This window comes from Odontesthes bonariensis, chromosome 14, assembly GCF_027942865.1.
Source record: "Odontesthes bonariensis isolate fOdoBon6 chromosome 14, fOdoBon6.hap1, whole genome shotgun sequence".
In the NCBI taxonomy this organism is placed as follows: domain Eukaryota; kingdom Metazoa; phylum Chordata; class Actinopteri; order Atheriniformes; family Atherinopsidae; genus Odontesthes; species Odontesthes bonariensis.
Window position 1 is genome coordinate 29691215 of NC_134519.1, and position 14745 is coordinate 29705959.

Genomic DNA, 14745 nt, shown 5'->3' on the forward strand with positions numbered 1-14745 from the left:
AGGGTGGGGGGGGTGAAAATAATACCTTTTTTTGCTTCGGAGAATATATTCTCGTGTCCAAAGTCACTATCGTATAAAAATAACTCAACCCGAGCAAGCCACAACCAGTTAGCAGTTCTTAGATTCGAGGTGAATTTCAGCGCCAAACTCCCAGCTAAAAGCAAATATCTATACGCCCTCCTCATCTGCACCTCCAATCAAATTCATGTTCAAATCGTGCTGCTTTCGTTGTTCCTCAGAAGTGGGAGTCGAAACTCTTCGGCTCTTTGTTTTTGCTTCATTATCAACAGCAAGTTCTCATTAGTGGTGACACAGTTCAATGAACTAAAGACAGAAACGAGAAAATAATGCTCAACCGAATCTGTCCGATTTGTTTAATGTTTTATATCCCTCTCTGGTAAATCTGACCCAGTCGAAATTGAAAATTATGATTTCCTTTTTGTCACTGAAAACACCATCTGTGACTCCTTATTGATGAAACAAAGCAGTCAAAAACTTTTTAGGGTTTACAGAGCTGATATAGAGGATGAGGGAGGAATTACTAATGAAAATGTTAGAGTGTTGACGTTGTTGTACCGATACACAATCTAAAAATATTCAAGGGTAAAAAGGCTTCCAAAGGAGTGCGTTTCAGATACTGACCACTGTCCTGAACTGTGGTTTTAAATTTTCAGCCGATAGCTCCACAACACAAACAGCTTTGAAAACTGAGTGTTCACGCTATTAAAAGCACTGAAGAAATAATCAATATTTCAGTCGGCAGTAAGGCTGGCAGTAAAAAATGATTTTGGCCACAACAGATCTACGCAGATAGTGAAAAAAAATGTACTTACAAATGAAGCCGTTTTCACTAAGATGAAAGGAGGAGAGGGAACTGATGTCAGACCTAATGACAGAAAAAATAGGAGTTGTGAGTGCACTGATCATAAGTCACAACAAAATATTCTCGATAAAGAAATCTAATCGTGTATACGTTCTCTAAGATCCATCCAGACCACAGCTGTGAACATTTCTTACATTCGATTACAATTTTTTGGACTTACGACAATTAAAGAAACAAGCTGATGAATGAAATAAATGTTTCTGCTGTTCCATTTAGCCATGATATTTAGTTATTAAAGGATAAGACCGTTTTTTTGACATTGGGCCCTTGATTTCACATTATAAGATGATGTTCTACTCACCCCTGCTTGTTGTTGGTAATTTGGAGCTGTTCCTAAGATATTCAAGAGGCGTCTGGCTGCTCTCTTGAGATATTCGGCCATGAAACGGTTTCCTATGGGCAACGTTATACAGGCACAAACTATACTGTTTATAATTTATTAATTACTGTACACTAGACTAGCACTGATAACGTGGAGGTGCGTCGCTTACTTAAAAAAATTCGGGTTACTGTAATTTTGATTTTTTGTCGTAAAGTGGGTGTTACTGACGTCATCGTCGTGCTACTACCACAGACAGCCCACAGAATTCAAAATTACAGTAACCCGGATTTTTTTAAGTAAGCGACGCACCTCCACGTTATCAGTGCTAGTGTACAGTAATTAATAAATTATAAAAAGCATAGTTTGTGCCTGTATAAGCTTGCCCATAGGAAACCGTTTCATGGCCGAATATCTCAAGAGAGCAGCCAGACGGCTCTCGAATATCTTTGGAACAGCTCCAAATGACCAACAACAAGCAGGGGTGAGTAGAACATCATGTTATAATGTGAAATCAAGGGCCCAATGTCAAAAAAACGGTCTTGTCCTTTAAGCCTTTGCACCCCATTTCATTACAGTAATTCATCTCCAAACTCGCTCATTTTTCAGGCTTTAGCCGTGTTTATTTCAGCTTACAACCAGATGAGTGAAAGAGGGGCAAGTCAACACTTTGGTTTCAAAGAATCCAACTAAGAAGAAATCATTCGCATTTGTGCCTATGTAACTAAGATCAACAAACGTGGGATGCTTCTAAAGTGAATAAGTGGCTATATTAAATCATCATTAACTCAATAGTGACTGAATTAACTGAAGATTATTTGCCATAATTGATCACAAGTCACTCTGGAATGATGAAGCTCCACAGGAAAAGGAAAGCAGCTACTTTTGATCTCTTTGCATTGGTTATTCGGCACAGTTTCCACAATCTTTTAAACGCATGACTGAAAACGCCGTTCACCATGAGCACAACATGCTTTCTGTTTGCAGTTTGCTACATTGTCATCACTGCTCAAAGTGTGACATACAGCCGGTCTGAAACACAAAATGCCTTGCACAGACGTGATATTTATACATCATCTGGAAGGCAAACATCGCGACTGAACATCCAGCGACAGAGAAAGCAGTATAGTGACCGCTTACGCCACAAAGCAGCCAGCGACTGAGTCATCAGTCTGACATCCCTTTCAAAAAGCAGCTGGATCCGCAGTGTTGTTTCAACACAGACTGGGAATAAAAGCACAGCCCCCGGTTAGGTTCATACCCCATGACTGGAAACGGAGTACACAAAAACTGTAAGCAGGGAAACACTGCTGAATATCTGAAGTGTAGCTCTGTGACATGAGATGCAAGTAAACAGTTCCTAATGGATGCACCTGGACGGAGCCTCTGTGAGATGCAGCTCTAAAAATTGATTTGTGAAAGAGAGAAACATGATATTCTAGTCACAAATCAATGCTGTGATTTTATTATCATACTCTGGGACTGAAATGAAGCTCGTGTACAACGACGGGCTCTCGTATAAATGCTGCGAGTCCATTGGTAATACCATTAAGACTTTACATCCAGTGAAAAAATCTAATCAATTCGATCTACTGCTCCCATTTGTTTTAACTACACACGGTATTACTGGACCAAAGCTCATCTTAAATGGACAAAACAGACCAATTTAAAGATCACGGGCATCATGTCTTCTGTACTAAAGAGGAGAGTCACCATTATGCTTTTTTATTTTAGCGCTCAGTTCGCGTCAGCTCAAGTCTGCATCTTTGATGGTACGGGGGTGCATTTAGTGCCTTCTGGGCAACTGGCACATCTGGAAAGGCACCATCAAAGCTTAAAAGGTGTATACAGGTTTTGGAGCAACATCTGCTCCCATCCAGATGACATCTTCATCAGGGAAGTCCTTGCATTTTTTCAGCAAACAATGTTAAACCACATGCCGCATCTATCACAACAGCGTGGCTTCGTAGTAGAAGAGTCCGTGTGCTGGACCAGCAGCTATAATCCTAAATCAGACAAGAATGGGACAAAACTCGTCTCCCAAAGGTCCGGCAACCGATCACCTCAGTTTCCAGATGTTATCAGACTGATGTTAAATGAAGAGGAGATGCTGCACAGCACAAACACGGAAACACGGACCTGCCCCAACTTTTTTCAGATGAGCTGCTGCCATCAAATTGAAGACGAGCCCATATTTCTCATGAAGTAAAATGTCTCATGTTGAACATTTGATTTGTTTTCTATGTTCTGTTGTGAATAAAATAAAGCGTTTTTCTTTCTTTTTTTAAATCTGAAAATCACTGCATTCTGTTTCATTTACAATTCACACAGCGTTCCAACTTTTTTGAGGGTCATAGATGACTTGTAAAATGACTTATGAGCTGTCGCGGCTTTAAGTTTGTGAGGTTTTGAAACACTGAAAGGGAAATGATGACTATGAAACTGCATACACTGACATATTATTTTTTTGTCTTAACCACCAGAGCAAAAATAATAAGCATAATTAGTCCCATCTATCTTATTGGCATCTAAGTTCAGCTAATTTGAAGAGAACGGATTGTCTAATAGCAAATGTCATTTAGTTTATAGACCAAACCAGCCACAGTAAGGGTACTGTTGGTCTATGCAGGCTTTCCATCGCATCCACCTTCCAAAACTCAAGTGCAACTCAAGCCCTTTTCAAACTTGTCCGGATTTAAATTTCTCCCACCGTAATAAGAGAGTCGTTCACTGTTTTTTTTTTTTTTATGTTTGCCTTGTTTGATCTCGTCAACACATTTTAAATAAAAACGTCTGAGCGGGTTAGGGTTATCATGCGATCGGAAAAGTCTTTGAAACTGGGCACACAATGAAACGAAACTGTCAAAAAGCAGAGAGCTGCCCGCACCGCACAGTCTCGAGAGAGAAAAGAAGCGCAGGAAACAATAAACATCCACGATTAGGCGAGAAAAACCTCAACTCAAGATGTTTCACCGCAGATCGTATTTCCTCTAAAACAGCATCTGTGCAGCTCAAATGACGGAAACCCGCCACCAAAACACCATGAGCCATTATTCCAAGCAAGCCTCTGAACGGCCAAACGCCTTATTCTTTACAAAGACACTTAATACGCTTACGGTGCTAATTTATCAAAACTTCAACAAAAAAAATGTCGCGCGGGCTGCGGGCTACAAACAGCATTCGGCTAACAAGCACAGGATAAGCTCGACAAAAGCTACAGACGGAATTAAAAGAATCAAAAGAATTGAATGTTTACTGGGAGCTGAGGAGCATTTACGTTACACCTAACAGCTCCGAGTCCTCTTACCGGTGGTGGACGACTGTGTTGAGCTTTCAGAAGAGCTGGAGTGGCTGCTGTCCGCGGTCCGCCCTCCGGCTTTCTCTATACAGTGTTCCAGAGGCACGCGCCCCCCTTTTATCAGGTTCCATTTGTGCCATTCGCGCTCGTTCCCCTTCACGACTCCGCGAGCACATCGATTGGCTTTAACTTCGACGACGTAAATCCTCCCGTTTACCAATGGTTTGTCAGCCCGCACGCACTCTCCCATTCCACTACCGCCTGCCCGCCGGCGTCCATTAGACTTTCATCCAGAGGAGAATGGATCTGTGTCTTTGTAAAAAGCCACAAGCCTCCGGCCCTCTGTCTTTCACAGACCCCCTGATGTGTTTAAGATGATTGTTTCTATAAATAGCAGTCATGTCCCCTGCTACTGAAAGTTTATTACATCGGCTTATTGGATATAAGCAACGGGAAGTTTAATTGGAGTTTTAAGTTTTGCTGTATGCATTACTACAGCCTCATTTGAAACAGTGATAACGTCATCGCATTCTCCCCCGAAAACGACAGTAGCCTAAAATAAAATCTTTTCCTTATTCATTTCTAAACAAAGGCAATAAGTAGGCTATCTGTTGACATGGTCAAAAGTTAGATAAATTTTTTTTTTAATCTTTGTTGTGAGGGACCCCCGTTAGAGCCATCTATAATAGTCAGTTCTTCTGTTTTAACCTGTGCTGTGCCACATTCAGCTGCGTGGCGCACATCACTGTATAGTCAAGATCACAAGAAAATAATTTATACCGTGTTGTGTTCAAGGCCACACTCAGAAGCCTTTTGGAATAATTTTTGATGCCTTGGTTGTTGCCAAGGCAACAACTGTCCTGAATTGTCCAACAGAGATGAATGGGTGTCCATGAGGCCTTTTTTCTTCATCTTTCTTTTCTCCTGTATCTCTTTCCCACGGTTTATGTTGAGAACTGAACTGAGCACCCAACAGATCAGACTGTCTGTCAGAAAACAGTCGACAGTGACAATACTGTCACTCATAACCTACAGGGGTGTTGGTTGCTTCCTTGAATTCTTCCTTCTTTGAGTCTTACAAAAGGATTGAAGTTATGGGGTTCCTGCTGCATCTGATGGGCAAAACCTGGGAGTCTGAATGTGCCTAATCACTAGAATCAGAATGCCATTTCTTTGAGAAATCTTTATGCACAACCAGGTCTGGTCTTTGCATAGCTCTCCAATTAAAATGCCTCCCTTGGTCTTTGTTAGGTTCACTAATTCTTAAATGTAACCCCGGCAAGCATTATTATGCAGTACAGGCATTGTGTATTCCAACTTTCTTATTGTTCTTCCAGGGTGTTATTTTTTTTTCTCCCTCAGACACACTGGCGCAGACTCACTTGCCAGTGAGACGTTGTACCATACATGCTGTGCCCTCCCTCTCGTGAAATGCAATCACTGGAGGCGGGCTGCACAGATGTTATTCGTATAAATAATAATTCCTTTCTTTTGTTTGTGGAGGCAAAGCACTGTGCTTTATACGGAGGGGGGAATAAAACACAATTAGTGAGGCAGCTTCAGTGTGTTCCTGACACACCTGAACTGAAAAAGAGTTTAAACCACTTAAGTTGTATGCAGCTGCATGGTTGATTTCTATCGCTTCTATTAAACCCTGAATAGATAATGGTAGGGTTTATCGTTCTTTTGTCGTGTAGCTTGCTCGCATCTGGAAATGTCGCCAGTGTGTGTTCAATATTAAAACTGGTGTGTTTGGAAATAGCAAAACAGACAGGAAGGATGTTTTCCTGTGAAAATTATAGTGCCGGAAGGCAAAACATAAAAAGAGGAACGTGTCATTTTCTGAATATTTCAAAACTATCTAAATTATTTAGGTTTGTTTCAGACCTGTATTTCTGTCAGTCAGGCAGAGATTTGCCTCCTTTTTTCCCCATTTTCTGCCCCATGGGAGGTAGTTAGTGAGGTTTGCCTTGCTGGTGTACAGTATAAATTGTGTGCAGGAGAAAAGATTTGGCAAGTGACAAGAAATGCAGATGTCACATGAAGTTCTCCACCCATTTCAGACACAATATTCTCCTGAAATCTTCAGAAGTAACGTAATTAAGACGAATAATAATTAGTTAATCGATGTAAATGAAAAAACATGTACATTCATGTAATTTCACTCCAGAATGGTGCCACATTCGTGGCAGCCTGCTGCACCCATTATTTGTATTGCTTTTAAGACTTTCTGGGCTTTTTTTCAGTGAAAACACAGAATTTTAAAACATTTACACCCTGTTTTGAGAGGTTCTGTTGGTAAATTTGGCAGCCTTAACATCTGATTTGGTAAGCAAACATGTCAATAACAAGAGCCCAAAATAAGACCCAAAAATCAGAGAAGCTGAAGTGGAGATGTTTGGGACTATAGGGCAGAAGCAAAAGGGAAGTTTGAACCATTTTTTCCCCTAATCACCATGGGGAATGTGAGATCACAGGCAAATTAAGTGGATGAGTTTGGACAAGGACGCAGCAGAAATAAGGGGAATGTAGTAAATATATGTTTTACTGAAACATGAAAGCAAGAAGATATTTATAATCACGTGTGGGTGGCAGTAAAGACTACATTTCTTGTGGTTGTAATTTGGTAGAGGAAGTAGTTGTCCTAACCTGAGAAAAAAAAACCTCGAGGAGGAAAAATAGAACAGCAACTACGATGAGAATCCACATTAAGAAAAAGAAAGAGAATTCAGGAATTACTTTCATATCTGGATTATCATATCTGGGCGGACGGGGAGCAGTCCCAGGAGATTACTGTTAGCTGAATCAGACGGGAAACGTCATTTATATTTTTTGCCAAGTCAGATGCAATTTATTTGCAATCAATTCAAGTTTTATCGATTGGTATCATTTCCATCTTTTAAATACGAATCAAAAACTCAAATGGAAACCGAGGAATAGATTGCAGATGTAAAAGAGAAGAGATTGCAGTGTTTGTTAAGGACAGATGGCGTATTCTGGGACATGTGACCGAGAGGGAGTGTCTCTGAACTGTTAGCTGCGAGTCCATGTTGTTAAGCTGCGTTACCTGCCAACTCTGCATGGGAAGTCATCAGCTCAGTTGTTGTCAGGCTACAAACGCAACCTCTCAATGTAGTGATGGCAATCTCTGGAAATTTAAACTACACCTCCCCCGTGCTACACTTTCAACTTTTTTTTTTTTTTTTTTCCCTCATTCTCACCAATTCATACAGCAGCAACATAAATTTTCTCTGGGGATTAAAAAAAAAAGTATCATTCAACTCTCAACTAACTAAAAATAAATGGGATGCATAGGCTCTGCATTTGCTACACAGAATTTTTTAATCAATGTTAGAAAACAAAATGCAGTCAAGAAATGATAAAAATAACTTTTGAGAGCTTTTAAGGACTCTTTAGTGTATGTACGGGAGTCACAAATGAGAAAACAGAGCTTCCTTCTGGAGAGTGTGTTCAACATGTCAGTTGCATACTTAAAACATAGCATTTCCCCCTGTGATGCTGACATGCAGCAGATGTAAAAGAAATCAGAGGTTCTATAAGACAGTAATTACACTTTTCTGTAAAAGTCCCTGTGACAATGGCTAATCACAGGACCTCGTCATTAGTCAGTTACCAGCAATGACAAAATAGAATATGAGGCTGTTGTATTGACTTACAGTTACAGGTTTCAATGGCCCTGATGGTTTAACACAAAACAAGTCTAAACCAAAACCGATTTCTCTGCCAATAAAACATACATATTACATAGGACAGCCATTTATGAATATTTTTGCAAGAGAGGCCTTTCATTAGAAACAAGCGCACATGGACAGATTTTTAACCACTCAACTTGTAAAAATAGAATGAATCATATGATCCTTTGTTACTATTCAGGATATCTTTGTCATGAACAGGAATCTGAAATTAATGTCGTCTACTTTTCACTGGACTGCCCAAACAAAACTAATGCTCAGACTGGCTTTTGATGATTATATTACTGCATATTTAGCACATATCAAAACCTACAGTTCTTCAGCTGTGAACAAGCTTTCTTCTTTGTCGTCGAAATGATCTTTGGTGAAAATGTAAACAGTTGCACCGGAACAAAGAGCAAGGTATTAAATCTCGAGGCAAAAAAAATTAAAAACAAACTAAGCGCACACAAATAAATCTTTACCTGATTCCTGCATCCAACCGTCAAGAGGCACATTTACGTCAACTTGCCACATCTTTACACTTCAAACAGCAAACAGTGTACAGATAATGAGTATAATCACGCCTTCCGTGAACAATGGGGGCAGATAAAGCGGTAAGCGTTGCAGAGTACATTACTGAGATACCTTTCAGATCCCTTTGTGATATTGATAAACTGAGAAATAGAAGATAGCTGCAATGAGGAGGGTGCTTTGGGGTTTGAAACGAGGAAAAACAAGTTAAAATACAAGGGATAAGATAGTGATGGTGATGGTGATGGTGCATAAGAGGTCTGTAGGCATCAGTGTCCCCTGGTCCCACACATAAGGCACGTTAATATGGTATATTGTACTGCTGGCTAAACCTAATCCCAACCAATATATAAAAAAAAAATAATAATTCAGCCTGATAATGTGCAGGTTTAGTTCAAATTTTTTTCTCTCTACACTCGAGCATCGTCCCCCTTTAAGCGTAGGACAAACGTGCCCCTCAGTCTGCAGTCGGTTCACTCAACTATCCACCTACCCACCCATCTGCTGGTGCACTTTCCAAAAGCAGACTACCACTGCTCCCAGCTGAAGTCATCCCCTCCTCCAAACACAACAAAAAAGCCAAGAATGGTGAGAAAGATGACAGCGTTTCCTGTCATCACCAGACCACAGGCACCCCACTGGATCTGTAGGAGACACACAGCTTCAGCTTAGTCATGTCACTACATGACTAACTCAAAAGCAATGGGTTGGCGTTCACAATACATAGATCTGACATACGTCAGAAAACTTTTAGGAACACTGCTGTGCAAACTGAATGGATTCATCTACAGAATGATGCGATTTGGAAATCAACCTAAAAAGCAGCAGCAGCAGCAGCAGCGTATGTGAAGTGAACTGACCGTGCTGTTTCGGGCTAAGATGATGGGGAGCCCAAAAGATGACACGACGATGCCGGTTGTTAAGAAGTAGGCCAGCTCTCTGCAAGCATTGCTGGAGGAGTCAGTGTCATCACTGAGGCGTCTGGATATGAAGGTTGGGATGGGGCTCAACACGTAGAAGATCAGGACAAACAGCGGCCAGTATACCCTGCAAAGAAGGCACAAATGTGGTGACCGGTGCGAAAGCTATTGAGTCTGAATGAAACTGTGTGAAAACTGTTAGGAATGGTGGAATCCACCAGTGTTTGTATAATTTGTCTGTGTTAGTTAGTTTGCCTGATCTATTTTGGCCTGGAAACGTAATCTTGTAATCAAAGACTAATTTAATTTTGTGTTTGGAACCATTTCTGATCCATTTACTTGTAAATTCATGTGTGAAACCCTACAGGAATCTGTTTTATCTATAACCGGCTAACTAACCTATTTATGACTTATGTTTATGCATTTGGCAGACGCTTTTATCCAAAGCGACTTACAGGTAGGGAGGTAGGGTAAGGCGGTCTTGCCTAAGGACCCCTACTGGAGGTAGTACCTTTCATGCAGGGGATCTGAACCCAGGTCACCTACATGAAAGGTGGCAATCTTACCACTACACTATCCAGTCCATGATTTAATGACTTAATGATTACGGCTATGGAATCATAGGAGTGCCACATGGTAGAACATAAAAATAAATGAACCTGTATAAAAACAAACAGCAAAAGTTATTTTGCCTTATTTCTTGTCCCTATTTAGTTCTTTATATAAACACATTTCTTTACCTTCTTTAAAGCAATGGCGTAGCCACGGGTGTGCCAGGGTGCCACCCAAAGAGGCAGCTGGCATACCCAAAAAATTGCCTTCAGACGGTGCGTTGCAACACCTGCACCTGGCGCAGCGTTATTTCTGATGAAATAATAAATGTCTTCCCCATTAAATTGAGAGCTGCGCAGTACGCACAGGTAAGCAGCAATATCGTTGTGTCCTTTACTCTGTTGCTGAGCCCAATAGTTGTGTTCAGATGGTTAAATAGCTTTGTTGATCATCTGTCATGTGGATACGTTATGGTTCTGTGAGAGTGCACAAGTACGCGCATGAGTGTGTTATATTTCACTATGTTCATCTCATTGGGCACGCAATGTCTGTGTTATGTTTTTTGCTGTGTTTTTTTGAAAACACAAAGTGTGCTTTTTGGATTTCTTTGTTATTGATTTATTTGAGAGCACGTCACGTGTGAATGTTTAGACCTGCTGTGAACTACTGTTGACTATGCACACAACATGCGGATATGTTTTGTGTTAATGATGTTGTGTTCGAGAGATACATTCTTTTGAATGTTTGTGGAGGTGTAACACTGTTGAAAATAAATTTGGCACACCCAGTATTCGCTGGTGCACACCCAATGTCTATTTTCTGGCTACGCCAGTGCTTTAAATGGAAGAAATATTTAAATTGCATGAGAATATAGAGGATAATTCACATTAAGATATAAATACATTAAAAATGTATAACAAATAAAAATGCTTTTGTTGTTTTATTTTTCCTCATTGGTTTATACTTCCACATTTATCTTTTCTTTCTGTGTATAATTCCCAATTTTCCTTAATTCCCTTTAACAGGTTAATTAATTGTTAAGGCACTCCCATCGTTCCATAGCTGGCTCTCGGTTACTCTTTAGGTATCGTTTGTTTATAGCCCCGTTTGCCATTTTGTCGGCACTAAATCGTTGCTTATTATAAACTATTGTGCTGTTTGATATTATTTCACTTTGTGAACCAGCAAAGGTCAACTCTGCCCTTCCCAAAGCATCTCAAGTGTTCCTTCAAGTCCCGATAATGTTAAGCCAAGTTCACAGAACACAACAACTCATACTGCGTGTGCATTCAGAGAGCACATACCCGTACTGTTCCAGTGCACAGCCCAGCAAAAGAAACGTAAGTCCAATGGCACCACTAAATGACAAGCCAACCAGTGCTGAAAAAGAGAGTCAACATTAGGTACTTTTCCACTTATTTCAACATACAGAGACGTTACTTTCCAAAGTGACAACATAAACCAAAAGGAAATCTTAAAGGCTAGGCTTGTAGCCGTTGCTATTAAACTGCGAGCTAACAGTTAAGGTAACATACAAAAACAGCAGCAACCTTAAACAGCCTTCCAATGTGGAACTAAATGGCTTACAACTCGGGTCATTATCTTGGGTTAACGGCGTAACGGCAAGTTTCGAAATGATTCAGCAAAGGCTTTCAAACTGCAACGAATGAGGCTAACAAAGTTTTTCTCAGTAGAAACGAGCGCAAAACTTCCACATTCAACTCTCCGCCGACTCGTTAATGCTCGGACGTAGTACCTTTAATGCCGGCCATGGCCACACGCGTTTGGAAGTAGTTCTGAGGAGTTTTACTCTGTTTTCTGGGTATTGTTTATGTGCTAAGGCTCCGCGTCTTAGTAGACGAACTTCCTGCTTCCTCCGTCGAGTTTTCCTTCTTTTTCGTCCACTGTCAGCCTTAAAGCTGCAGTACCTCTGCGACTGCGGGCTGGGATTTAAAAACGTCCATGCAACCAGTGTGCAATTGGTTGGAACTTGAGCAATCAGACAATACTGTGCAAAAGTCTCGAGACACCCTCCAGGCCCTTAAAACGGGCCCTTCCTGTTCACTGTCCTCAAAGGCCCTCAAATGAGAGTTGCATGAGCTCGAATTGTATTTTTGTGAATAGACATAGGTTGTTCTGCTTAAGAACTGTAAATAATACGATTATTTTGCATCTGTGCGAGTAAAAGTATGACCAGGCGCCCTTTTGAGTTGTGAGTCTTCAGGTGAAATGGGCCAGATGCTCAGTTAAGACTGGCTTTCTACTAATTTCACTCTAAAAGTAGACTTGTATTGCTGAGTCACTGTAACAACACAATAAAGATAACACAGTAAAAATATGTTATCTTTGATTTGATATCGAATATTAAACTGATATGAAGTGATCACCTTGCAGGGACGTGTGTATCGGCACATTGTGTAAGTGAATGGTTGTGTGCATATGGGCTAACTAAGTATAGCTGTGTGCACACAGGTCCACGCTTGTGTCAAAAATTCAGCAAGAATTTGACGGGCAAAGTAGACCAAAAAGAGCAAAACATCACAACAATGAAAAAACATGACCTTTTACTTTAGTGTTCCTTGGTTCCTTTTCCAGAGGTCGTATTGACTTCTTGCTTCCTTTTTTTTAATTTCCTTATTTTTATTTCTGGCATTTTAATGTTTCTATGTACGTCCTTCTACCATGTAAGGGTTCAACCCACAGGCTTTTATTAAAAAAAAAAAAAAAAAAAAAAGCAAATCAAGTCAAGGCTTCATGTGGACACATTTCTAGATCGGTTGAGATTTGCTGCATCATGCTCTCTTATGGTACCGATAAGCTCTATGTTACCCTTTGTCCCGTCCAAATATACAACTTCACATCAATAAAAACTGTTGTTATATGTCATTGTGAAAGCAACAATACTCGATAAGTTGATACAAATAAAATGGAAATATTTGGCCCAATTTACCTCATGTCACGTTGCCAGGAAAACAGGTGCAGTGATTTATTGAAAAGTGTGAAAAGCTAAATAGAAAGACATTATATTAAGGCCAAAGAGAGTTTGTATAATTACATTGAGCTTGAAACCCAGCCTGAACCCTCTCAGACCAGCTTTCTGACATTTCTTTAAGTAGTCTTCAGGAATATTTCTCCAGGCTCCTTGAAGGACATCCCAAATCTCTTCTTTGGAGGTTGGCTGTCTTTTGTTACGTTATGCCCAGTTTCCCCAATCTTTTTAAGGACACACTGCACAGCACGCTGAGATATACCGAATTCTTTTGGAATCACCTTTTTAATGCTGTCTGTCAAACTGTGGCGGTCGTGGCTCAGTGGTTACAGTCGGTTGTCCAATAACTGGAAGGTTGGTGGTTCAATTCTCACTCTTGCCGTTCAAAAGATTGGTGAAACTGACAGCTGGAGGGGTGTCAGTCCACCTCCTTGTCACTTGAGCAAGGCACCGTACCCCCATGCTCCCTGGGTGCTATGAATGGCTGCCCATCGCTCCAGGTTGGCATCTGTCTCTATGAGTGTGTGACCCTGTGCATGAGTGTGTCAACAGGTGCCAACCTGGATGGGTTAAAAGCGGAGGACCAGTTTCGTGTGTATGAATGACAATAAATCTGATCTTAATCTTTTGCATTTTTCATGCAACGAAAGAAATGGGAACAAAAAATGCATCTTTTTGACAGGCTGCTAACAACCAAATCCCTAACGATACAGTTTCATTTTGGTTGTTTGCTAAGTTGTCTATTTTGTGCAGACAGAACACTGTTTCATCCCCTGAGTTTGGGGCATTTTTTTAAATGCCTCAACAAACAGGAAACACTCTCCTCTACGAGGACTGGACTGAAAATGAGCGAAAAAGCAGCCAACGTCCAAAGAAAAACTTTGAAAGGCCTTCAGAAAGTCTGTAGGACTATTGTTCGAGATCACTTCAAAAGATTACAAGAAATTCTGAGCGCTTGTAAGAAGCAGTATAAGAAAATGATGGGTGGATCAAGACTTTTGCACAGTAATGTGTTCACTTAAGTATCAACTTATGATACTTGCTCATTATTTGTGGATTTTCATTGTATGTCATATATCTCAATAGAAGCTATTGTTTAGATGACTGAGCTTCTACAGCACTTTTCTTTCTGTGGTCAAAGTGTTGCAATCTCTGTGTGAAAATTTATTTTTTTGGAACTAAAATCCACAATAAGAGGATGACACACTCTCATTCAGCCTTACGTTCGGTTTGGAGGTGTTACCAGGCAAAAAAACACCGTGAAGGACTTCAAAGGGCATGTGTGATCACAGAACCGGTACCAGATGTCCGAGGACCTGGGCGGCTGTCGCTGTCCAGATGGAAATCTTGTAGCCACCAGGGCTGGGTGACCTCCTGTCACACCGTTTCCTTTCACAGTGGAAATGTTTCCTGCTTTATCCTGGGTTAGTGAAAATGTAGCAAGAGAAGCACATAAAGTACAGCTAAGGCTCCTCATGGTGACGCTAAAAAGAAATCATGTTATGTGGTGAACAATAGTCCAGTGATGCTTTGTGTGGTTCTTTGTAATGTTCTGGGC

The 14745-nt window shown here is 40.6% G+C and overlaps 2 protein-coding genes across 4 annotated transcripts in view; both read right to left on the reverse strand.

Annotated features, from left to right (window-relative positions):
• Positions 1-4611, reverse strand: part of LOC142399335 (3',5'-cyclic-AMP phosphodiesterase 4B-like) — a 49601-nt gene extending 44990 nt beyond the window's left edge. For 2 of the 3 annotated variants that reach the window (XM_075483946.1, XM_075483947.1), the window contains exons 1-2: positions 4510-4611; positions 834-886 (exon numbers count right to left, since the gene is read on the reverse strand). The gene's annotated coding sequence lies outside the window, so the exon portion shown is untranslated. The remainder of the gene's footprint in view (positions 1-833; positions 887-4509) is intronic. The other variant, XM_075483948.1, reaches the window with a different exon arrangement.
• A 3208-nt stretch (positions 4612-7819) lies between these two features.
• On the reverse strand, positions 7820-12879 carry LOC142399338 (leptin receptor gene-related protein). The gene is made up of 4 exons (XM_075483950.1): positions 11955-12879; positions 11503-11578; positions 9587-9773; positions 7820-9370 (listed from the first exon to the last, which is right to left on the reverse strand). The coding sequence occupies exons 1-4, from the start codon at positions 11968-11970 to the stop codon at positions 9254-9256; spliced, it is 396 nt and encodes a 131-aa protein (XP_075340065.1). The 5' UTR covers positions 11971-12879; the 3' UTR covers positions 7820-9253.
• Between the last annotated feature and the right edge of the window lie 1866 nt (positions 12880-14745).